The sequence below is a fragment of the Bombus vancouverensis genome, chromosome 5 (genome assembly GCF_051014615.1).
Source record: "Bombus vancouverensis nearcticus chromosome 5, iyBomVanc1_principal, whole genome shotgun sequence".
Lineage (NCBI taxonomy): Eukaryota > Metazoa > Arthropoda > Insecta > Hymenoptera > Apidae > Bombus > Bombus vancouverensis.
In genome coordinates this window covers 17,875,445-17,902,140 of record NC_134915.1, presented here as the reverse complement: position 1 = coordinate 17,902,140, position 26,696 = coordinate 17,875,445, and the positions used below count along the sequence as shown (strand labels likewise).

The 26,696-nt window shown below is 41.3% G+C and overlaps 1 protein-coding gene across 3 annotated transcripts; it reads left to right on the top strand.

Moving 5' to 3' along the window:
- The first annotated feature begins 694 nt into the window (after positions 1-694).
- Positions 695-26,696, top strand: Snrk (SNF related kinase). 3 transcript variants are annotated; one of them, XM_033337717.2, is made up of 8 exons: positions 695-1,691; positions 14,713-14,916; positions 16,207-16,359; positions 17,301-17,547; positions 17,836-18,187; positions 18,547-18,675; positions 18,772-18,877; positions 19,243-26,696. In XM_033337717.2, the coding sequence occupies exons 2-8, from the start codon at positions 14,722-14,724 to the stop codon at positions 21,340-21,342; spliced, it is 3,282 nt and encodes a 1,093-aa protein (XP_033193608.1). In that variant the 5' UTR covers positions 695-1,691; positions 14,713-14,721; the 3' UTR covers positions 21,343-26,696. The 3 variants fall into 3 exon arrangements, with proteins under 3 accessions (XP_033193608.1, XP_076474546.1, XP_076474547.1); XM_076618431.1 differs by lacking the exon at positions 695-1,691 and adding an exon at positions 13,380-14,335; XM_076618432.1 differs by lacking the exon at positions 695-1,691 and adding an exon at positions 14,379-14,449.

Genomic DNA, 26,696 nt, shown 5'->3' with positions numbered 1-26,696 from the left:
TGCGATATATGCCGTGGACACCTATCGGGATTTCGTCCAACAACTTTTCGCTTCTTCTGTAGAATACTTTTAGCTTGACTCAGTCGGTAAATGCCACTTTTCTACACTACCAAGTAACGATGATTTTAAATAAATTATGCGTATATGTATGTATTCGCATTAATTAGCATAATTACTCAACTGTATATACCTTATTCGCAAAAATTATTTATTGCGTAATCATCATACAAATATATTAACGATACTATTAATATACATATATTTCATGTATTTAATCGCTGTCATATATTGTCTTACGTTTGTTTAATTTTTTTTTATTACGGAATCATCAAAATTGGAAGCATTTTCAATATACAAATCGAAGTCTTTTCTATTACTACGAAAGAAATATGGACACGAACGTTTGAGGATTTCTTATAATTAATCATGATATAATGCGTATAAATGAAGATTGGATACTTAACGTACATACATACATACATATTTCTGGATATTTGTACACTTTCAAACTTTCCAGAAACGCACAAACGTTTACAAGTTAATCACATGCATGAAGCATCACGGCAAACAAATTTGCCCGTTTCAAACATTGGCGCGGTTCAGTGGCGCCAGTAGTGTGCCACGTGCTCCAGTAGGTGGCGCCTGCATGAGCATGCGGACGCGAGAGAATCGTTGGTAGGCCGAATTCGGTGAGTACGTTTTCTCAGCTTTCCCGTGTCACGGTGTCGAGCGAGCGCGTCTGTCGTTGACGCTCGTCGAGTCCGTCGGTTTTTATCTAATCAGTGGAGGAAAATTCAGTTTCGCGAGAGTGTGAGTACCGGTGGTCGCGAGTGTTCAGTCGTGGCGTGCGTGGCGTGCACGAGATCGAAAGAGTCGCCCGAGGAACGAAGAGAAAGAAGAAGACGACGATTCGACGAGTCAGTCGACGGTGTGAGACGAACCACGGGAACAGACAAAGAAAGAGAAACAGCGGGCTGAGGGGAGGGTACGGGACGCGAACGATAGAGGGAGAAAGATAGAGTACACGAAACGAAATGGTGGAAGTGGGAAGAAGCTAGAAGTGTGTCGGCCACACTACTTGGAGGAACGAGCAGGGAAATCTTGCTTTTCCTCTTCATACGGTTGGATCGAAGGGGCAGAGGGTGGCTGGGTGGCGAAAAGAGAGAAACAGAGAGGAGGCAGCTCGAAAAAGGAAGAGGTAATCCAGCCACGAAGGGTGTACGAGAGCCGTGTGTCTCTCGGGGAGGAAAGAGTATCGTGTCGACAAACGAGAGTGCGAGAAAGAGACAGTGCAGTGTGCCGTGTGTAAACATACATCCTATTGCCGTGAGTGCGTGCGCGAGTGGCAATCAACGACGGCTTAACCATCGTCGTCGTCGTCGTCGTCGTCTTCGTCGTCTTCGTCGTCTTCGTCGTCTTCGTCTTCGTTGTTGAACGTCGTCGTAATCGTCTAGATTGTACAGAACTACGTGGTCGACGCGTTTCCTCGTAACAACAAGGAAGGAGGAGACGTTTAAACTCGTTGAGGCAAACGTACGAGAAATCGGGCAACAAACGGCCCCTAGGTACCGTGCGTGTATCAATCGTCGCGGTATTTGACACGCGTATGAAACTTCATCACAAATGACAGTCAATCGGATGAGAAGGGAAGTCGAGTGCTGGCTGGATTCGTCTGTCTAGCGGGCAAAGCGGTACGTGTAATTTTATTCAACGGTACATTTAGTGGACTCTTCTGTAAAAATGGCTCCTGACGCTTCTTCCTTCCGTATATACATCGTACACTCCCACTTTTCTGTTTTTCAACCGTGTTGAAACGTTCCGTGGAATTCGCGTGAAATTCTTATTACGTTATGACCAAAAGCATCTTCCAAATCGGATCTATTTTATCTTTGAACTCTATCGATTAAATTTTTGATATTATAAGACGAAGGTTAGTCGTAACGGAGATAATTCCTAAGTCGGAGAATATTTTCCACATTACGTGACGTTACATTCGGTATGCCAAAATTTCGATGCCGTGCTGCGAACAGGACTCGAGTATAAAGTCGATACGTGATTCGTTTATAAACATTCGCGACCTATCCTGAACGATTTAGCGCGCAGCCTGCATGCGATAAACGTAATTAACAGGAGATAGTATCGTTACCGCTCGAACACCCGTTATGTCTTTTAAAAGCCAGCTTTTTACATTACTTGTAAATGACATTCCGCCATATTTAGTTCTCGTGGGTACATAACCTGATACGACCTTGAAACGCTACTTATCGGACGAATAAAAAACGTCTAGTAAATTGCGAATATTTTGTGCGAAATGCGTGTCACGTGTTTTATCCTATCTACAAAATACGAATTACCAATCATCGAACGCGTTACACAGTCGAACATACACATACTTACATTCGTATACTCTCGATGACATAGATTACGGAGGTTTCGTTATTTTCACTGTAACAGTATCTCTAGAAAGAGAAAAAAAAAAGAAAAAAAGCTGATATATCTCGAACACCTGCTTAGAATATTTGTGAAAGTATTTGCTGTATACTTGCGGATAGAAAACTAGTGCAACGTTATCGTACAGAAACGCGGCAGAGCCACGTATATCCTATTTTCTAAATTCCGATTTAACAATGCAACGCGAACAATACGATGATCGATAGAAATTTCTCGATCGAATCTGAACTAGCTGGCTTGAAAAAAAGTGACCCAAAAAGGAAAAAAAAGAGAAACGGGTGGTCCTCGATATTATCGGTAGGTTAACGAACCGGGAGCTCTGTGAAATGTTAATGTCTTATTACGTCACGTTCGTTTACCGTGGTCAGAGAAAGGGGTCAAAGAGACGAAAGGAAAGGGAGGAGGAAAAGAGTGTGAGACGACTAAAAATGGCGTGGCACGGTATACCATCGTCTCACGGATACAGATTACAGAGTCTCTACCGTAGTGCCACGTTAACCGGCCGGGATTTTGCCTTGTTAACTGACCATCGTTATCCCGTCTAATTCTCAAAACTAACACCGTGGAATGCGTTTCTAGTATTACATATAACTAACGATAACTGGGGCATGTCTAAGGTTAGTCGCAAAGAAATATAACGAAATATCTATACAATGAAATAAATGGCATATAACATTTATTGGAAATTCGAATGTATAAAGATGCGTACATTACGTGCCTACATATACAAAACGTGTTTATCTAGATCCTGTTTCTTTAGTTAGATTCGAGTCGCTCAGAAGCAACGCTGATCAACTCTACAAATCAGAATTCATAAAAGAATTATAGACAATTATAAACATTAGTTTTTTAAATTTTCCTTGGAATTTGCAATTATTCGTGCTATTCCGTTATAAGAAGCAAACGTATGAAGATTTCTTTTTTAACGCGTTGAATACCAAATATGTAGGTAGGTAGTGTGAAATTAATAACTTGATAGAAAGTGGAGTGGATCAATTTGTCTTACGAGATTTTGATTCTTAAAAATGTGAATTCGCAGCTTCATCCACCGTCTAGATTTAACTAAAATAAAGGAATATCCGTATCTCACTTGTATTCAATAGAGAAATACACCTCGCTCGATAACTGACCAGATAAAGTCTGCCAATTCGTGGTCAGTCAACAAAGCACCATTATTTCGCGATGGTTTATCTTTTTTTTCCGCACAGCACCCATCTCGCTCTTTCCAACGTGTAGCGTGGAACGCATGCACTTGGTCGCATTGCAGCCGTGAAATTGTCTCGTTCTATAGCGTTATATTCGCGACAAGAGAAACACCGTAAACGCTCCTAATTGTTCTCGGTAGGAGGACAGACGGTCAGACAATAGAGAAAGATATTGGTAACCGTTTTATAAGGCGAGAGATATTAGATGTTTCCGGTCGAGGCACACCCGGCATCTTCCGCGTGTCAAAGACTCGAGGAATCTTGGTAACGGGACGCGAGCACTACCTGTTACGCACCCGTGGTGGTGCGTTTACATTGCATATTACAATAGGTTATCGCCTCTTAAATAGGGAATTTTCGCGTAGGGCCTCGTACGCGTACAACGATCGCTGTTCTTCTCCTACTTTTTGCCTGGCGGTTGTGAAACATGGTTTTCACGAAAGATCGTTGCGCAATTCGCATTTTTGTCTCGCCTCTTTCCTTCCTTTCTTTCTTCCTTTCTTTCTTTCACTTTTCTTTTCTTCGAAGCTGTTCGACGTTCGAAAGCATGGTCACGTAGCGTTCGACGTACGACGATGGTGAAACAGTTCAAGGATCGCGAAAGTCGTCAAGTCATGATAATGAAAAACATCGTCAGGAATAACCGTTCTTTGTTTACGTGAAATGCAAAATGTCTACGTAGCCAATTTATTTATATCTGGATAACAACGATCGCTATCGCTGATAACCTCTGATGTTAGAATGCACGTTATCTGAGATATGATGCAATCGACAATCCGGATGATAACGATGGAAATAAGGTAAAAGGAAATCGCGTTATTCGCATCTTTCACAAGTGTGTAAATTATATGTATAGCGTATATACGCTCTTACGGGAAACCGAATCACCGATTAATTCGTTTCTATCGCATTAAAGCAGAAGCAGGCAGAGCTGTTGCTCGTTTTACTTATTAACGGCGCGTCACGCGAATCGTTGGCATTTCACTCGTCCCAGAGACATCGATAGAGATGAAATTCATGGGAGAATCTCTCGCGAACGATGACGATGACCTTAGGCTCGACGATGGTCCCTCGTTGTCCCTCGTTGTCCCTCGTTGTCCCTCGTACGTGCATCATCGTGTTGATCTCTCCTGACAGTGTTAACGAGCTTCATCGACGAAACTCGTTTCCCCTTCGAGAAATTGCAGTCTAATGAAATTTTTTACCTGACTTTCCAACGAATCGCCGTCACTCCGTTTACTTGATTTCTAACTAACCGAGAAACCGAGAAATTAGATTAATCCGATCTTCTCTTGTTTAAATTGGAACATTACGGCGAAACGTGGCATCATTTTTAACCGATATCGTGGCTGACACGAGGTGATTCGGTAATCGTGGTATAATTGGAAACAGGCGAGTGACTTTTCACGAATAAAGCGAATTATTTAAAATGTAATTTTATTTTTTCATTTTAAATAAACGCCGAAGTAAATTATCGAACAGGCCTACGCAAGGTAAACTCTACGGGTCATTCATTCGGTAAAGCGATCCATCTATCGAATATGTAATTTATGAAATTAATTTACTAAATTATATAACGACGTATCAAATAATCAATTCAACGAGAAAGTAAATTATCAACCATTTTGCATATGTAAATGTGGATCGTATACGTAAAACTTCATAATTTGTCTATTGAATATGTAATTTATTAAATTAAATTAACCAACAAATGTATCAAATTGAATAACGAAGTAAATTAGCGGACAATCTTACATAGGATAATTATAGCTAATATAAAGTTGAATGATTGAGCTACGGAACATATAACTGCAGGCTTTAAATTTACATATGAAAAAAACACGCTGAGGTAGTAGAATGACTGCAATATTATTTTACAGATTTGTACAAGGAGAGGGGGCGTAAATAGCGCGTCCTTGCGGTGAAATTGACTACGAATTCTAATCGAATTACTTTGGATAATCCTGCGTGTGATTCCGCTGGCATGACCGGATTAAGCAACTCCGTTGCCACGTTTCCGAATCCAATTTACTCGTGTTTATGATTATCTGTTTTCGGTGCGTGTCAGTATGTTGTAACAGTGGTTATCAACTTACTAAATCCATCGTCGAACTTATTTCCATTCAAAGAATCATAACGACCAGACCGCAATTCGGATCGTTATTCACGAGCCAACATGGACTTTACTATGTTCTCGCTACCTACGATGTCTAGTTTGGAACGTAATTTTCACGCCAAGAAATAGCGAAATATTTCGTAGTTGTAGTTGCGTATGCTCGTCGAAGCATTCAGTAACTTGGAATATTTGAATAGAAAGCTAAAAGTAATAAATGAACTAGGAAATATAGAAATACACTTTTCAAATTTCATACGCTTTATCAGCAAGTATCTTGTTATCGTGCGAGAGAATTTGCAAATACTAGTATGCCTCGTAACTCGTAAAATTCCAATAGTAATATCAATTCAGTCGCACAAGAAGAGATATTTTACACTTAGTGTGTGAAATATGGAATACGAAAGAACTGGATCTTCTAAAGTTAGAGTCACTACAAACAGTACGATCTGCCTTGTATCAAATTGTACAGCTCGTGACGATATTGCATTTCGAGACAAAGGTCTTGCAATTATCCAGAAATTAATTAAACACACGATTATTCTTTTCCATAATTTACTCGAACGTCGAACACTCGGTGACTTTTTCTCCTCCGTGTTCGAATCATCGATACTCGGTTGTCCTCGAGATAAACTGGTCGCGTCGGTGATTCGCGGAAGAATGCAGCGACCCGTGGTACACGAGTTTACACTTCCTCCAATGTTATGCAACGTTGGTGCGTCGATAACATAGTTTCCAAGTTGGGAGGACTGTGGTGTTGTTCCTCCATGGTGGGATTCGAGGGGGGGACAACACGCCGTGAAAGTTTTATCTTCGTTTGATACGCGGCTCCGCGGCTCGTAATGCGCCGGTAGAACGGAACCAGGTCAACGGGCGACCGAGAGATACGCGTCGTGCGCAGGTGGATGATACTGGGACGAACGTAAGGTTGTTATTGGGAAAATGTCAAGTCCAATCAGTCGTGGCTAGATATTTGGACGAATCGACGTATTGTACGTTTTTCACGCCTACTTTGGCGAAACGTTTCGTGCCTGGCTGCACACAGCATCCGTGTGTATACGCACATGTATATAATAGCGGTATATACTCTCTCGTTGGTTGGTTCGTCGTTTGCCGTGTAACAAAGGTGGCACGAGTTGCTGAATATCGGCCGTTCGATAGATCCAGGTAACCACTGATGAACGCGATAAAATTAATTAGGTACACGGTAATAGCGAGTTCCATAAGATACCCTCGAGTATTTCAAAGAGGAGAGGAGCGGAGATAGGCTTTTAAAGGGAGCACACGCTCCGACTGATCTTGTTTCGCTATTAGTGCACATTGCAGATATGATGTAATGACTCGTACAAGTTCTTCAAGTGTGAGACCTTTTTCACACTCTAATTGATATACGCTGTGTTTAATTATGTCTACGTTATTGTTATCCGTAATTGTTAAATCTAGAGAAAAAGGGGTGACCTAATTTTATGGAGGAAATACGCTGCTACGCTTCAATCTTTGGACTCGAATTTATACATGGTTTGTTAATTACTTAGTAATTACGTGTCGATAAGCCAGGATAGTAGGTCGATTGGAACTATTTCCATTTTAATACGTAGATAACGTGGTCTATTGATGTCGAATTTTTTACGTTCTTTAATTCTTTGGTCGATAAAAGAAGAAAAAAGTGTCGCGATTGATTTATTTCTACGGGAATCGGAAAGATCCGTTGGTTTGAAACGTAAAAATACCGAGGACGGAGGTTTTATTTCCTCTCTTATATCCGGCCATCGATAATGACGCACATCGCAGTACTAAACGGTGCATCGAATCAATTAGGAGGCAGAGTGGATAGCAATCGTAAAACTACTTTCCGCATACCGTGCATTTTAATCGGGGCGAAACGTCTGCCTGGTCTGTTGTGTCGAGCAGGGTGGTGGAAATACACGTCGTGACAACCCGACCAAAAATAATGGTCGACTAACTCTGTAACCTAGACTGGCCTCGAGAGCGGAGACCTAACTCAACACTCCATACTTCGCTTTTCTTAGAACCGGTACTTTTGTCTGTCTCTGCCTCTGCCTCTGCCTCTCAGAATGCCTGATCGGACAATACGAAGAAGTTTTCTGGCACACGTGTGCATGCACCACTATCCGGTCGTTTCAAAGAAAAATCGAAGGAACTGCGGTTATAAGGAGTCGAGCTTCGCTTTCTGGAAATTTTACCAAGTCGAAAAGAAACCATTTTAAACAGCGAATCTTCCTTGGATCTTGCTATAAATTCGTATAATGGAGTGGTAGCAATTCAGCTAGTATCAGTAGTGATAAATGTTTTCATTGAACGTTAAATTTTTTTTTTAATTTAATTTGTACTTTACAATTTGTCCAGCTGGACATTTGATAAATTTTTCCGACTTAATTGCCAAATAACATGGGATGGCTATCCCCAGTGGGATACCATCTTCGAGTTTGACTGTTTTATTTCTTAAGCAAGGTCAGTGAGGTGTTTTCTTTTTAGTCTTCTTGCTGTGAGTTTTGCTCTCTTCGGTAGCCAGCTGGTTGGATGTAGTGCCCTTCTTTCTTTGTATTTTTCTGCTTACCTGCTTATCTGCCGATTTCTTCTTTGACCGTTGGTATTCTTAAGTCTGGCTATATCCTCGTTTCTGACATACCATAGGACGTTGACTATTGTTCTCGGTATCTTCGGTTGTAGCGACTTTCGTTTAAGTGGCTCATTGCTGCTGTCCCCCGTAACGCTATTCTGTACGTCCAAATTGGTTTTACTATCGTTTTGTAGATCTTTAGCTCATTTTCTATGCCGAGTTTAGAGTTTCGACTAACATTAAGTTTGTATCTTTTATTTTCGCTTTTGGTAAATATCATTGAAATGTTGGAAAGAACAAATAAATTTGTTACTAATCCGATTAATGGAAAATGTAAATTATGTTCTTGGAAATAGTAGGCAATCTTCAAATTCGATTTCTGTATCGTAATGTCGTCGGAATCACCTAGTGCCAAGTTATCTGGTTTCAGTCCATTGCAAAACCACATGCCACTTTATGTGGTTTTATAAAGGATTATAACGTATATGATATCGTAGTAACTTTACGATTTCTCGTCGTAGTTTGTTCCTTTCTCGCACCAAACGAAAGGTTCCAATTTCCTCTACAAGTTGTACAAAATGGAGTTGTCCGTTCATTATCACAATCCCTTTAATTCCTCCTTGATTCATCGTACATCACTGGTCGATAATATAAGCTCCGCGTGTCGAATCACCGCCCTCTCGTATTTCACAATATTATTAATCGTCAATTACGTAAACTCACCATCGTGTATCACGTCTGGTACGTTTCTCGACCAACGGACAATTCTCTTTTACGTCATTTATTCAGCGAACGAGTAAACAAGCCTGTTAAATCTCGAATCGATGAAACGAATCGCTATGTTCGCGAGGAAGAATAAATTTACTTGTTACGCGTTATACGACTCTCTTATGTAAGGTGGTGAACGCGTTAAGGATTATGGAAACGTATCGTCGCGTTACGAAAGGCACGAGGGGTTCGTAATTGCTGTCGAATATTTTTGAGATCGGAAGAGGCGACGCGGAGTGTCTTTGATCGTTGCTGCTGCTCGCGTAAATTCTCAACGTTGCGCGTTTAATTTTAAACCGGCGTACGAGAACGTGGGTGCCTACCCTGTACGCGTGTCTTTGTTCGTTCCTTTCATACTTCCGTGCTCTTCAAAGAAAATGTATTTTTGCATCTATTTCGTTCATGAATCGACTCTATACAGTTGTTGTATACTGTGAAAGAGAGTCGTAGAACGAAGCCCCTAGAGATATGTATCGTCTCCTGTTTGACGTCGCGTATGCGAACGTAGTCCTGACGCAAATGTGTTTCGTAGCGTGATGCCACGAAAAGAAACCGGAACTGGCTTGACGCGAGGCTGACGGTCGAACGAATAATCGTGACTATCCGTACGCGATATCCTCCTTCTCACACACTCCATCTTTTTCTCTTGCATGTTCTATCGCCAGTAACAGAGAATATTTATTGTTATCGAGATATCGGGTCAGCTATCTGTGAGATATGCTAGCAAGGAATTTATTTTATTAAGCGTATCTTTTTCATTCCATTCGTTCGTTTATTGGGCATCCGCTTTTTCTACAGACTCGATCTTTACACCTCCAACTCTGTATCTTTAGCTTCCTGTGATCGTAATTTTGTTAGCACACGAAAGAGAAAGGTTGTGATCGATTATTTATTTTAGCTTATAATCGATATGCCGGTGATTTTGACGCAAAACATTAAAGAGAAAATAGTATTATAAATTACATCTCGTCTAAAAAATTGAGTTAAGACTTTGTGAAGTTTCTTTATCGTAATTTTAAAATTGAAATTCTAAAAATATAGGCTGAAACTTCATTGGCATCTGTTTGATTTTATACACGTAAATCGTAGTTTTCTTAATGTTGTACACATTTTCGTTTCTACGGTAACGAACAGAGGAACGTTATATCTATACGTATTTCGAGGTTTAGTTTGAAATTTTTGCACCGAAAATTATGCAAAATATCTGACAATATTTTACACGCAGAACTATATCGCAGTGAATAGCTAGTGCCGCTTTGTTATTATTAATTTGCAATTTGTGATCATTAGCTTTCATAATCAATTAACTAATATTTGGCCAAGTGTATCATGTAAATACATAGAATAAGTAATCAGCCGTTCTGCACGTAATTTTCAAAGGCTGAAATAATTAACACGTTTCGTGTAAAATTCCATGCATAGTAAACTATCTGATATTAAATTATAATGCAGTGGATAATAAATTTAAATAGACACAAAGAGATTTTAATTTGGTAAAGTATATAACGAAAAGACTTTTTATATTGACTTTTACAGATTATTTACGTATCACGTTTCGTGTAAATTAGAAATCTATCGGAAAATTATGTACGTACGGAAGTCAGTATGCCTCAAACCTTAGGATTAAGGTCGTCAAATAGTAAGATACAAAAAATCAAATAATAGTAACTCTGCATATGATAATAGTGATCTGACTGTAACAATACTAAGTCAAAACAACTGCATCAAGAGTTCTAATCTTAAACAGTTTAGATGCACACGGGATGATAGCGTGATTCGTTAGAAGCAGACCATTTTAATATTGTTCTCCTTATTTTTATTAGGGAACGTAGAATTTTTTTGATGAATTTGTATTTCTGGCGCCGTTTGATCGAAAGAAGGGGATGATGACTCATACGTCGTTCGAGTATGATTTTTTTACGTTTGATTTATAAATGATTCTAGATTTATATATTACCACTGCGTTGATATTTTTAATGTTACCTATTTTATTTATTCTGTACAGACAGAGTGCACCCTCTATGCATTGCACTGTGCATTATTCGCGGCTGATACTCATCGAGCTATTTTCCGTAGCAGCTGTGCATTATAGTAGTTTCGGGCTTAAGTGTTGCAACAGAATCATTATATAAATCTAGATTATTGTAATACTTAGTTATTTAACTCGCGCGCTCTCGATATCTGATCAGCGTTGTACACGCTCAAAAATATATAGTTTCTCATTAAAAAAAAAAAAAAAAAAAAAAAAAAAAGAAAACATCGTAGCGCTAAATAAAGGTCGCAAATATACATCATAAAAATTTCATCCAAGGTCGTTCCGTCGATATTTCATCGTCGATCCCCTATCTATTTCGCACGTGCAGAAAGATAACATAACGATACGTCCTTTAGTTATCCGTGATACTATTTCATTCACTCGTCCATGAAACTTTGCATTACCGATTTTTACGACAACGCGATGTCTGATTTATTAACGATTCAATTTCTTCGTAAACGTGGTCATTACGATTCGAGATCGGGACCGGTGCATTCAGATCGGCCCATAAATTATTCAAGACTCCTTTCGTCTACCGGGAACGACTGGTTTTCTCGACGTGCGTATACAGAGTAACGAACGATAAGAAAGCAATTTCGCGTGCAGCTGAAACAATCGGAATCGCAAATTGCAATCGGAACGTGACCACGTTCAATGGAAGCCTTCGTCGATCTTGCGGAAATCTTTTTTTTTTCTTCTTTTTTTTCACCGATCGATCTGTTTCTCGTCGATCGAGGTTCGCTTAATTATTACTTCTTCCAACCACTTCTAAAAATAATCACCGACCCTCTTTTGCCGATCCGCCAATCCCGTTGCAGTGGAAAACGGTCAACGAGAGAGTGGATCGATCGATTTTGCAACGAGCGAAGTTAAATGCCGTTTTCGGTGTTCCGGAAGGGACGCCGGAAACGAGACCCGTTTACCCTTACGTACGCGAACCAGAGCAGCGCCACTCCCATAGAGAAGAAGCAGCGCAAAAGTGAGAGTAACTATACACACGATTGCCTTGAGCCTGATCCTCCGCGTTCAGTAGGCGTTGAAATTTATTTTCCATATAAGGCGGACAATCGAATCGTTGTGTTGCTTACGGATGCGATGTTCGCGCGTACGAAACACGTGCACGTTGTTATTGCAGTCACGGTGCTCGAATTGTTTCGCCGGACAACGCGACTGCCTTCCGCGATTTGCCAGAGTGGACACGCATCGCTTTGTAAACGGTGGGAACGTTTATTACGTTTGTCTATGGAATTGTTTGAAATGGCGAAATAAATTTATTGCGCTTACGTAAAGGCATATATGTAGCGTGCTTGAGAAGTTGAAGAATATATTAGGGGGAGAAATGAAGTTCTAAACGTTACGTTGTTTATGGCAAAAATGATTACTTTATGAATGAATGATTAAAGGACTACAGAGTCCTTTAATTGGTACAGCTTGATTTTTAATAAAAGTTGTTCGACGATGGGGGATGTAACGATTATTTGTACAGACTCATGGTTTTATTAATGCAACTAAATGTAGATGGAGACTTGCTTTATCCACTTGATGTGAATATATTGCTTGGAATATTTTATATATCTCTGGACACACAATTACGCAGGTTGTGTATATTTCTGCAATCTTTACGTTTCCTATAAATGCACAAACATTCGCAGTTTAGTTATTTAAGATTGTCTTTTCGCGATTAGAAGAGTTTGGTTCGTTCTAGTTTTAGCTGTTTTTCAGCCTTTCAATGTCTTTTTCGTAACTGCATGCACGAGAATTCTTCTCTTAACGGTCTTAACCATGCTGATTTCTTATTAATGAAAAGATACGTAACCTTCAGTTTGCGTTTTTCACGGTTCTATTTCAAGTCATGGACCTTTAACATTAAAGAAAGAAATGGATACTTAAAAATAGTCATGAAACGCATAGTATGTATATATAGCAAAAAGGTCGCCACTTTTCAAAGATGTAGCATTATAATACTGAAATCTTCTTTTTTACCTGATATCGTAGAATCGAGAAACGCTTAGATTTAATATAGTCGAAACACCAATAACAATAACAGATCTTTTTCTGTTTCGCTACCATACAAAAATTTGAACAATTACTGTCCTCGCCACTATCTGATTACGCTATACATGCTTAGTATTCGATTATTACGATAAATGTGTAATATTTATAGGAAATAACGTATTAATAGCGTGCTAGTAGGTTTGGCAACGGTATGATTTATTTCAATATCGTTCACGCCAACACAAAATCAAGTACGACGCTCCGTCAATTTATATGCACGCAATCATCATTCGTCACTAACTCGTCTCGTCACAACGGCTCTCTTTCACGCCGACCACACTCCTTGACAACGTTGACAACACCACCCCCGACGCGGACGACATTCTTCGACCACGCTGGCAGCACTAAAAGCTCGCTGGCAACACTAGAAAAAAAAAAACTCACTAACGGTCACCTTTTATACCCTGGCTCCGGTATACCTGGCACGCCCATGTCCCATGGTCTAGTAGACCTTCTTAATTACTCAGGGTTTTCTCCCGATACTACACATTTGTCAGAACGTTAAAAGTAAAAACAGATTTTTATCTTTTTCACGGTCAAAATCTAAATTTAGACGATAACGAGAACTGAAAGATGGTCATATTTCTTATTACCGTACCCTATACCATCACACTCGGATTATACATTTACGTTAAATGCTCGTTAAGTGCTTTTACGATGAAAATTCCAATAAACTGGAAAATTCGAATTTTATCTGAAATCTATTTGAAAATATTTCCTTTATTCGTTACTAAATCACGGATAAGCACGCGAGTTTATAGAAAATTCGAAGTTACAAAAATATATGTCGGAGATGGAAGGACATCGGGACTTCCCTTTTGGAATTTTGGAAAATACCCTACCCTAGTCCAGACTTTTACTATAGCTACACTTACGTAATAAAAATAAGAAATAGTTTTAATGTTCCAATCTTGCTTTATGACGATGGGTTTGGGCTCGAAGTGACATAGCGGGTCACTGGGCCTAGCCACGGTCACGGAAGGGACGTGTACCTGACAGAGGTATGAAATGATTATATGGCTCTCCTTAAAGCAAAGATCGACCCGAGAGGTGGGGACAGGAATATATAAGGGCAGTTCCACTTGGACTTGGGAGTCTTGTTGTAGTTCACGCAGATGAGTTTACTTGTAAGTGCAGTCATACGTGGGCCGTGAATTCGTTATCGAACCTGAATTAATTGTCATTAACATCCCGACCATCCTATCGCCGCCATTACTTCTACATTAGCTATGTCCGCGATGGTAAGTTGAGTAAAATTCATCGATCGCCCCAAAATTCCAACCCTAACCCGACATATAAAATATCCAAAGTAACAGTACCCACCATAATATTCGCTAGAAAAAACAATTCTCTACCTAGGTTTCATATCTGTTAAGTATTTTGGTAAAATTACAAATTCATATAAATGTTGCATGGGTATCGCACCTCGGTAAACATTTCCAAACGGAACAAGTTTCACCGTGGTGTGATCAGATCGACCATTCACAGTTGTTCCTTGTTTCAGCTACACGAGATGCATCGGAGGGTGGGGTACAGCAACTACGACGGCAAGATCGCCGGCCTGTACGATCTCGAGGAGACGCTTGGCCGCGGTCATTTCGCCGTCGTGAAGCTCGCCAGGCATGTTTTCACCGGCGAGAAGGTCGCAGTGAAGGTCATCGACAAGAGCAAACTCGACGAGGTCTCGAGAGCACACCTCTTCCAGGAGGTGAGAACACAAACGATACGATGGCGTTCTTTTTTTTCTTCTCCCCCGTTCGCTCTCGTCGCGTGTCTCGTCGACGGAAGCGACCGCGCATATCCTTCGTCCCTTTGTTCCTGTTCCCCCTATGCGTCGTGTAAATGGGAATATGTCGAGCACAAAGCGGGTCGCGAAGGAAATGGAAACGCGTACTAATCTCTCGCTTCTTTTCGTTGGTTCGCTCGATGGCCGTGCGCCGCGTATCGTGCTCCATAGCACCGAATTTTTACCGCAGACTCTCCAGTCTTTCAGGCCTTTGCTTCTTTCGTTCGACGATATTCCAGGGGATCCTTAGCTTTTTTGAATAGATTTTTGATAGAAGAGATAGTGGTAACTTGGAGTTAATTGGCAGCTCTGAGTAGTAGAGTCTTTGATTAACGCTAAAGGTCGTTTCGGTGAAAGTGGGCACAAGTTTGAAAGACTGGGTGAGGTTTTACTCAAAGGAACGGACGTCGAAGCATGCAGAAGCGGAAGGTTTACGGCGGAATTCCATTTATCCGAGTTTTGGTTCTTTGGAATTTCAATTTGTCGTTAATTAAACGAAGTATCGAATTGGTGAACTTTTATTACAGCCTCGTCCGTAAGTTTTCAATTTTCAAGCGACCCAACGTCGATACGTTCTTCGCTCGATGAGGATCAACCGGTAGTTCATCTTAACGACATAGATATCTAGGTGGAAGGAATATAGCGGTGGGAAACGCGTTACGCGAATTCTTAGTTTTCTCCATGGCCACAACCTTTAAAGATAGAATTCGATAATGCGAGTAAATTGATCGAAGGAAGTTGTAAATGAAATATTGCGTTAACGCAACGTTGATCGTCCTCAATGATCCATCGACGTAACACGGAATAAAGTTTCTTAACGTACAGATCTAAGAATCTCGATTTCCATCGAACCATCGCCAAGGTCCATCCTCTTGAAACCACTCGCAATCCGTATCACAGAGGATCTCTATGATTCTTCACCTTTCTCGTTAAAGCGAACAAGCGAGATCTCGCAAACAGCTTCCTACGATCTCATCGTTTCGCGACATCGGTGTTAAATATTAACGACCGATTGCGTAAGATCCGCTCAACGGCCAGCATCGCGTAGGTAATATCTACGATCCGCTTCGAACTTGTAGATCTCGTTAAGGTCAACGAGATAATGGCGCAAGGGGGAAGGAGAAAGGGTCATTGACCAGCGTGGTTCGAGGGCAAACGTCGAACCACGCTGTTGCACCATGTCGACTATCCTCTTTGTTTCTCTGTCTGCAGGTGAGATGCATGAAGTTGGTGCAACATCCTAACGTGGTCAGGCTTTACGAGGTGATCGACACTCAGACGAAGCTCTATTTGATCCTGGAGCTCGGCGATGGCGGCGACCTCTACGATTACATCATGCGACACGATAGCGGGCTCAGCGAGGAGGTATGTATACGATGGCTCGAGCGTATTGCACGTAATGATCTTGTTCTACCAGGGAAGAGCAAGAGTCATTTTACACGCGTTGACATCACGCAGGAGTTCTTGAGCTGTTTCTTTGCCACATTTTCTTTTGCCCATCATGACGCTTTGGATGGACGTAAATGAATAGAATTAATTGATGAAAGATCAGTGAATTAAGCAGTAAAAATTCTTTTCATCGTAACTTGATTACGTAATTTCGGAGATTTTTCCGTTGCTTTTCGAAGCATTTGATGAAAGATACGCGCATGTTTGTAATGTGTCCTTCGATTGCAACGAAATCTTCGTTCGGGTGTCACGATCGACGTTACGCTTAAGCAGATTTCTCGAATTATGAACGACTTGTAATTGTAAACGTTGAACGACGACTACTCGAGGTTATAGCGTGTCGAATGTCACTCGTATCCCAAAGGGTTAAAAGCATTAAGCGTTCCAATCCTTGAATCACGATACAAACATCGTAAAAACCTTGAAGCGATTTTAATGCCTCGTTATTCCTTACTCATTGTGAGACAGCAGCTCGCTACATTCATTCGAGACCAATCCTACATCTGTTAATACTCAACTAACTCCTAACTGTATCTTCAACTCTATTAATAACAATTCTATTATCGATTAAAGTCTAATTATCATGCGCCACTTATGAATCACAAACAAATGTGTGTGTTAGTGTGTGTTAGTCATTGAAATCGGAACACTCCTTACTCATTGCCGGAAACGGAGAAAATGTATCAAGAATTCTTGCGCAACCTAACGACTCGTTGCACATTGATTCGGTTCGTTCGTTCGATTCTATGGGACAGAGAATATCATCCTCTATTTATTGTCTTTCGACGTGATTGGTAGAGTCCCAAGGCCGTAACGTTATTCTCAAGGCCCGCTGATAGACTTTTAATCGATCACAGGTGGCTAGGACGTACTTCCGGCAGATAGTCAGAGCCATATCGTATTGCCATCGATTGCACGTGGTACACAGGGACCTGAAACCCGAGAACGTGGTGTTCTTCGAGAAACTCGGCACCGTGAAGCTTACCGATTTCGGATTTAGCAACAGATTCTGCCCTGGTCAGAAGCTGGAAACTTCCTGCGGGTCCCTCGCATATTCGGCACCGGAAATTCTACTTGGTGATAGTTATGACGCTCCTGCCGTTGGTGAGTACCATAAAATCAACTCGTTGTACTTTTATCGATGTTTCGAATGACTTAATATAATTATAGTACAAGGCGTTAAACATCGACATTGACGGGCTAATTCAGAGACACCGAGATTTTGTTTGTGTATCAATTTTACAACGTTTCGTTGCAATGCTGTGTTGCAATCGATAACGAATTATATGATACTGCTATATACCGCGTATATTTAGATTCTTCTTCGTATTTGTTTATTCGTACATCGCTGACTTTTCTTCTTGTATTCATCATCGAAATTGGGGTTTTCAGATGTTTGGTCACTAGGCGTAATTTTGTACATGCTAGTATGCGGTCAAGCGCCTTTCCAAGAGGCGAACGACAGCGAGACCTTGACGATGATCATGGATTGCAAGTACTCGATACCACCGCACGTATCCGAGGGCTGCAAGCGTCTGATAGCCAGGATGCTCGTTAGGGAGCCAGAAGGCAGAGCGACGCTGAAGGAAATAGCAGCTGATCCATGGCTGGCCATTGGACCCGACTCGGAGCCGCTGGAGGCGTTGCCTCTGGTCTCCAGGCAACAGGTGTCCGATGATCATCACAATCATATAGTTACCAAAATGGTCAACGGGAATATTGCCACCAAAGAAGAAATTTTGGAGTAAGTATATTTATCAAATATTTAAGATATTAAAAAGAGTATCGGGAGCATTCTACTTTTATAAATCTGTTGCATATCCGTGCCAAAATCTATGGTACTTACGTGTGCGATTAATATTTCTAATATTAAAATTTACGCTACGTTATATTTTACTGTTACATTATAGCTTTTTTCACGAATGGAAATTTAAAAAAGAATATAGATTTTATAATACGTCACTTATATTTCTTATTCTATGATAAATCAAGTTTTGGTATTGATTGGCTCTCGCAAGAATCTAGCTAATAGGATGAATCGTTTAATAAGTATTCGATATCTAATCATCATTAATTAATCATCGTTAATTAATTTAATTGTAGAGCCCTCGACAAGAATGAGTACAATCACATAACGGCGACGTATTTCCTGCTGGCAGAAAGGAAGTTACGAACTCATCGTCAGGAACAGGTACAGAAGACTCGACCGGAAATCCTCGAAGTCTCGGCTAGGTATACCATATTATACACTATATCGATACAACTTACTGAAAGAGACAGTCAAACGTATATCAATCACCTATACACCTAAGCATTGGTTATTTTCAGCCGGCAAGATGACGCGGCCACTAATATGCGTGCCGACCAAAATTCATTGAGCACAGTCAACCAATCGTTGCTGAGCGTGCCACGGACGCCGGGTGACGTACCTCAAGTACGTATTCAACAATTAATTCTTCTTTTAACAAACTGACATTCGTACTTAACGAACTAACGTAATAATTAAATTGCGAGTTTTGTGGATTTGTGCAAAATTTAAAGGTACAAAAATCTGTGGTATATATGTAGTATATATGCAAAAATATATAAAATAGCTAAAGTAAAATTCCTGAAATAAATATTGTAATACTTTGTGGATAAAATACGTACATCGTTTCTTAGATTCCATTTCTATAATTGTGTTCATAAAAATAGAAATTTGCATGAAAATCCGGAGCATAGTAATAACACCAGATATTTGTTTGTCGATTTATTACGTAAACTTTCCAAAGGATCAAAAGAAATGTGCTTTCGTTGCAGAATATTCGAACGCGGAAGTGCAGCATCGTCCAAGAGGAGGAAGACGAGGACGACGTGTCTTCGTGCTCAGGTCGCGATGAACGCGGTAGCAATTCCACGTTGAACTCGTTCAACCGTCGAGGATCTCGATCAGAGGGTAAACTGTCGCACATCCTACAGGAGAGGTTGTCTCAGCTTCCGGAGAAGCCGAGCCTCAAACCAATGTCGTCGCAGCGAAATTCGCAGAAGGACATCAACGTGGTTCCTGTGACTGCAGACGGAGATGAGCGACTGATGTCTAGTCCAAAGAGTGGGAATATCAACGATTCCTCGTCGTCTGTCCAACAAAAGACAGCGGTGAGGCCTCAAGCGGGCAACCAGCTCGTGGACAAAGTACCTGCAGCAACAATGCTCGACTGCACCAGCCAGGAGAACCTGAAGAACCGTTTGGACGACGGATCATTGCCTGGCTGGTCGAGGAAAGGATCCTCGGAAAACAGGCCAAAGTCGGTGTCCGACTGCTTGAAGTCGATGGGACCTGTTCCAGTGAATAAGTGGAGGATGGGGTCGCAACATCGATCCTCTGCCCCTTTGGATTCCTCGTCGACAATGGGTCCGTCGAAACCGTCCGAAACCAGCACGACGACTACCACGACCACTATTCTCACGGAGTCGTCCACGGTATCGATTCCTCTACGACCTTTGAGCGGTCTGAACGATAACCTGTCGTTGACGCCTAAGTATAAGACCATGCCTTCGCCAGGCAGCACTGGTTCCACGTCTACGCCTTTGAACGAAATCTTGGAGGACGGAGATGCGTTACCAGTATCTGGTAGCGAGAGTAGCGGCTCCAAGTGTCGGGTGGTTAGGAGAACCGGGTACGAACAGAGGAAGAGCAAGTTCCACAAGACACGCACAACCTCCTGCTCGAGTTCAGACGCTAGTGACGATGACAGTGAGAGTAGAAAGAAGAGGGCGCATAAATTGAGCACATCTTCGAGCAAGTCCATGTCTTCGAGACGCGATAGTCACGACGATTCTAGTGATTCGCAAGATCCAGGAGGGAGTGGTGGAGGTAGAGGTGGTGGAGGTGGTGGAGGAGGTGTAGGTAACGGAGAACACACAACTGAAACACCGCCGAGCGAAACAAGTCGAAAGGATAACGGAAACAGCACGAATACAACAACCACAACGACTACGACAACGGGGGGAAGGCATAGGTGTTCGGAGAACCAAGTTATATTCGGTAGGAGACATCGTGCAGGTAGGAGAAGAGCCGGAGAAACCCGACTACGCGAGAGTCAATCTCTGAACCGTATCACAGAAGTGCAGGAAGCGGAAGGACCCTCGTCGTGTCACAGTCACTGTCACGTGTCTCGCAATTCTGCTGTTCTAGGAGTCCAAAGCATGTCCTCGTCTTCGTCTTCGGTATCTCAGAGCAGTACAGGTTCGCATGGAATTCCACAGACGTTATCTCAGGCGGCGGCGACCGTTCAAAAGGCCAAAGGTTTTGGAGCGAGGCTTTTGCAAAGTTGGTCCCTCAGCACCGGCAAGTCCTCGTTATCGCAATCGTCGAACAAACAGACCAACTGCAGTTCCAACGGCAGATGTAGCAAACAGGAGACGCCACGAGACGCGTGTCAAAGGATCGGGATGTGCGACGAAAGGGAGTTGAATGGTTGCTCGGTTAATCAGATACCGTCGAACGACAAGGAGAATAGGAACGGGTCGATGAATAGGAACGACTGCAAAAACAGGAAGATCCGGTTGCTTAGTCGGTATTTCGCCGTGCATAAGAAACTCTGTGTTCCTTTACCAGGATTGTTCGGTAAAGGACGCCTCTATAAAGCGCGATCTTGCGGTAGCATTGCTCGAGATCGTGTCAGTCCACCGTCACCAAAGTCCATGTTATTCTGCGCCACAGCGGATGACAAGTGGCGAGATCGTAAACAGTGGTGCGACGCGAAGCACCAGCATCGCGGCAGCGACGGGGATATCAATCAGAATTTGGGTCTGTCGCATTTGGTCCAGGAGAGCGTCGTGGGAAAAGGCTGCAGCGCGTTACCTGCCGTCTGCCACATTCACCTGGGCGATGCGTCGAAGTGTTGCAGCCTCTGTTGATGAATCCGCACGACGAGCAGGTCGATGTACAAACGACGACGGAAGAAGACAGCATGGGTCGCGTAACTTTAATCCGGAGTCGTTGAAATCGTGGTCCATGCGACTATGAACCATGCTTCGTCGCTGTTTCGTCGTTGTTTCGTCGCTGTTTCGGCGCTGTTTCGTCTCTGTTTCGTCGCTGTTCCGTGGCGACTAATGATCGCTGCTGGTGATCAGGAAACGGCGAGGACGCGCGAAGAGACGCAACGAGACGTAAGGGGATTATCACGAAGTGCAATCAATCTTATGGCGGCCGTTTCGCATGTAGAGATGGAAAGCGAGGTAGAAGAGGAAGAGGAGAGGAATATGATGAAAGAGAAGGTGCGCGAGACAACGCAGTGCGACGCGATTAAACGGAAGACGAAGAGGAGGATCTCCTATACGCAACGCGTTGTGGCGATCGTTAACAGCCGCGACCTCTCGGTAGATTACACAGCACGCGTCACAATGGTCAATGTATTCAATCGATCACGTCACGTCCCCTCCATCAGACCGATGCTGCATCAGTAGAAAACCTGATCCTGTAACCTTTCGAACGCGATGCGTAGTCGAGAAAAAGACCAAAATAATATTAAGGGTCGTGTCGAAAGGGAGAGAGCGTTATCGATCGATCTTTCGCTCTGCGGGAAGTGTATCTAGTCCGTATGAACAAACCTATATTAAATATTACAGAGTTTATTACTATTATTAATATCATTATTAATATTATTATTCTTAATATTTTATTATTATGATTATTGACTCTAATTATTAATATTATTGTCACTCTCTTGATTATTGTAACGCAGACATTGACCGAATCATGCGAGAGTCGCAAGAAGAAGGATCCGTTGAATCCGCAAGAATGGATTGACATTTTTTGCTATTTTGGAGGATCTTCCCCTTCGCTCCCCTTCGTGTCCATTTGTTCCCTTTTGTTCTCCTTTATTTATCTATCTATTCCTTTACCTCTAATCCTCCTTTTAAAATTCTGTTCCTCCCGCGAATCGCGACTATTGTACCGATTTTCCTACATATAAAGAATTAGCATCCTACATATAAAGGTCTCGCACAGTGGCTCTCTCAAGAGATGAACGGAATTCCTTCACGAGGAACAAAGCACACAAGCGAGACCGTATTTATATATGTAACACGCTAATCGATTAGGCTTACGCGTGTACCGTTTCGATCGAGGAACGTACTCTGTGGTGCTATACGCGAACATCTGACGTGACGAGGAAGAAACACCAAGAAAATGGAGAATATCGAACTTTTTTTGTAACTGTTTTTTTCGACGTTCTGGGGGATAAATACCATAAATCGAAATTGAAAGTAAAATGGTATAGTGATGGTATAGTAATTCTAAAAAAAAAAGAGGTGCACGTAGACGAGTAGAAATTGCTCGGAAGAAAAAAGTTCCGATACAAGGTGTTCGTAATCTAGACTCTTATTTATAGAATTTACGAGCGTGAGAAACAGAATGGATTCAGTGAAAGAATAGTTGCTTCTGTAACTTCTAAGACAAGGAACAGCGGAAGTTTGCAAGGTCTATAAAGTCCGGAGGAATTATGTCACAAGGGTACAAGAATCAGGAAGTTCTGCGCATCGATCACTGTCAAATCTCTGAACAAGAGACCAAGGTTCAAAAAATCCAATGTTCTCGTCCCTACGACGTTAAGGAATATCTGTCGTCGAAGAAAAGCCGACGTTCAGATGCCAAAGCGACAATACGAAGTTTTGAAAAGCCTAACTGAATATCGAAATATTCGAAACTTACAAAATGGACCATCGAAAGAGGAACAGGATCCCCTAGGACAGAACTCTGTAATAGAACGATGTGCACGATGTTCTCTTCCCGTCGTACAATTCAAGAGACGATCCTCTTCGCCCTTTGAAGCAATTGGGTGCGAGTGTCAGCGCGCTTGCCGGCTGAGCGCGCGCTTCATTCTTCGCCGTATTCATCACCAATGTCATCGTCATCGTCGTTGCCGAATGCGCGCGTTCATTTCTTGGAGAACGTAGGACAAACATATGTATGTTGCTGTGCGAAACGAAATATTTGGTAGAATAGAAGCTGTAGAATGCGAACCTGCAATCTATTATCCATGACAAAATACACTTTTTTTCCTGCATCGATCGATGATGTTAAAAGTAGGTCGGAAGGAACTTGGTCGACTTTGTGAAACTCTGTAGATCGAACGCGAGCCATTCGGCAGAACTCTCGCTGAACCTGAGCGATGTACGTGCACGCGCTTTTCATCCACTTTCTTATATATCTGTCGCGATGATTGGGGTGCTATACTAATCGAAGGTGTAAACTCGAAACGTATTTATCTTCCTTTACTTTTCTTAAATTTTTCAAACTATTTTTTACAGTTTTTGTAGTATTAGAGAAAGACTAAATGTTCAAAAATTAAACGTTCCTTTATCGTAAAAATTGTCAAAGAGAAAGGGTCGAGTGTTTTTGAAATATACATTTCTAAGATTTATTGCGTGAGCGGTATTTTTCTGGAAAAAATCATCTATATTTCTCTTGCAGGACGATCGAAGCCTGAAAGGATATTTTAAGCCAAGTAAATAACAGGTTTACATTAATAAAATTCAGATCTTAAGTCGCTTGAATTCAAGCAACTTGGCTAATCCGAACGAGGCTTAAAGATTGATACCGCTGATATGTCAATTCTTACTTGATCGATGTTCTCATAAAAGGAATTAATAGGTAGTAACGCTGAATGAATAACTGTTCGCTCTAGTTGTGAGTCACTGTCTGTATCCTCGCCGTAGTATATGTTGATTGGATCGCTTGTGACACTCTGAAGACATATCTATAACGTTACGTCTACGTGTTTTTGATACGTAGAAAATCCGAAGTATCGGCTTTGCTTTTGTGAAATTCGCCGCATACGGCGCCTAACTATCGTTCCTTACTACGGGACAAAACTATTTCTAGATATTCGTGAAGCTAGAATTGAAATTGAATATCACAACAGGGACCACACGTCATCGCAGTCCAGAATTCGTCGTCTTATCGTTAGAATATAGAAGAATTAGCGATAGAGACAATAGACAGTTGTGTGTAACGTTCCTTTCTTCTTCAATTACTGTACGAAACTTCCATTTTTACAATTTTCAAAATTAATGCTAGTAAAGTAAGAGTATCGATATCTGCTAGTATCGATAAGAATCCTGTAATGAAATAAACTATTTTTTTTTTTTTCTTAAAAAATACTGCTTACATTTAGAGTTCTCTAATGATACTGCGAGTCAGGAAAATATCAATTTTTCAATCTAATATCATTTTTACGTTGCCTCAAGGTATTGCATTATAGTACGATGTATGGTAGCAATCTGACAAAGGCAATATTCGAGTCGTATATTTCTGTAAATTTGCAATTCGATTCTTCAAATCCTAATGGCACCTCGTCAGTCGCGACGTTCTATGTTTCCTGAGTAGGCCAAGAGCGTTTGTATGTACCTAAACTAAATCCGCGCATAAACTGTATGTACCGAGCCAGATATTTTTTAGCGTAATACAATTTATTTATTATACAACCTGAGAAAAGGAATGCAAGAGAGAAAGAGAGAGAAAGAGAGAGAGACGATCCTTTCCAATCGTCACTGCCGACGATCGTCGACCTGCTTTATTCCTCGTTGTAACACTTCTCTCATCCTCGCCTCGTGTCGTCGCCTCGGGAACGAGATCGTTTGCTTCCTCCACAAAGACTGAGCAAATTGTACAATAAATTTCCATAATCGCTTGGATGCCTTGTGTCGTACGATGACGATGACTCGACGAGACCAAAAAGGAAGAAAAGAAAACGAATCATACTGGAATAATGTCTCGAGAAATCACCGTTCTTCGGTCATGTTTCGTTGAAAGCGCGACGTTACCAAACGTGCACCTTATCACGGCTGAAGTGTTGGTTTTAAAGAATAAATAAAAAAAAAAAACAAGTAATATTAAAGAATAATAATAATAACGATAATTTACACTCAACGAATTTGTTCATCGTTCGTTTCGAGTCCCAACGAATCGCGACCAAGGTGTAAACGGGCATTAAGATTATTTCCGTTCAATGGAAATTTAAGAAGAAAAGAAAAGGGAAAGGAAGAAAAAGAGAAGAAAGTGTGTGTGTGTGTGTGAGAGAGAGAGAGATAGAAGGAGAGAAAAAGAGAGAGCAGGGAAACCATGACGCGCGAATTTTGCTATTTGGCTAAAGCTACGCGGAACCAGAGTGACATGCTTCGTTGCCGGGCATTATGGGTCACGGTGGTGAATTCAAGCTTGACCAATTACACGTACACATTCACACACGTATACACTCTTTCCCTTTGGAACAATCGTAGAATGTACGCCGTGTGTCCGTTCAGTTCGATCACTTTTTACGCGTTATTAGTGGTATCTTTGCCAAACACGAGAAAATTCGAAAAAAGAGTAAAAGAAAAAAAAAAGGAAAAAAAATAATAAAATAATAAAATAAAATCGTTGAATGTATGCCTGCAGCTGCAAGTAACCTAGCGAAGCGTTGCGATTCTTGCATCGAGCTATCCGCTCGACGAAACTTCCTGCGCGACGCCATATTGTCCCAAGTGGATGCTCTATCTATGATAAATAAGAGGTATTTTTCGTGTTGTAAATGAATCCATTTAGCGATACAGCACGATTAGAGTGCGTTGTAAGAAACGACGAGAAAGAGAGAGAGAGAGAGAGACAGTGTGTGTGTGTGTAGAAGGAAGGAAAATAAAAATAAGAAAAAACGATCGAGATAACGAGGATTCGATCGAAAGTGGTGTTCTAGGAAATATCGCTTCGGTGTAAACTTTAACGAGGCGTCGTTTTCGCGTTAATTCTCGTTCGCTAGTCCAGTCGAAGTTGTCCCTGGACAACGCTACGCATAGAGTACAATTGTTCCCGTGATGATTTTTGTATAAGTGAACAAAGTATGTCCCCCTTTTTTCCACCGATGCTGTACACATTCATCGAGCGCCCCTATCTCAGTTTTAAGTGAGAATGATAAACGAAGAAAAAAAAAAAAGGAAAAATAATTAAAAAGAATATATACGTATATGTATATATAAGAAAAAGGTATATATATACATACAAGACAAGTGTCTGCTTAAATTTCGTAAATGTCGGCCCAACTTACTGCCAGTTGAGTGTAACAAACAGACAAGGAAACGAAAAAAAAAACAAAAAAAAACAAAAAAATAAAGATCCATTCGCGTGCTCCGGTGACGAGGACCGTGTGTCGTCGCGATATACCGGAATCGTATAAATCATTCATGCAATAAACTGTGTGCCCGAAACAGAATAAACGAGAAAAGAAAAAAATGAA

Coding starts and splice junctions, on each gene's coding strand:
- Snrk (XM_076618431.1), top strand. Junction 18,188..18,546: donor ACCAAAGAAGAAATTTTGGA/GTAAGTATATTT, acceptor ATTTAATTGTAG/AGCCCTCGACAAGAATGAGT. Junction 18,676..18,771: donor ATCCTCGAAGTCTCGGCTAG/GTATACCATATT, acceptor GGTTATTTTCAG/CCGGCAAGATGACGCGGCCA.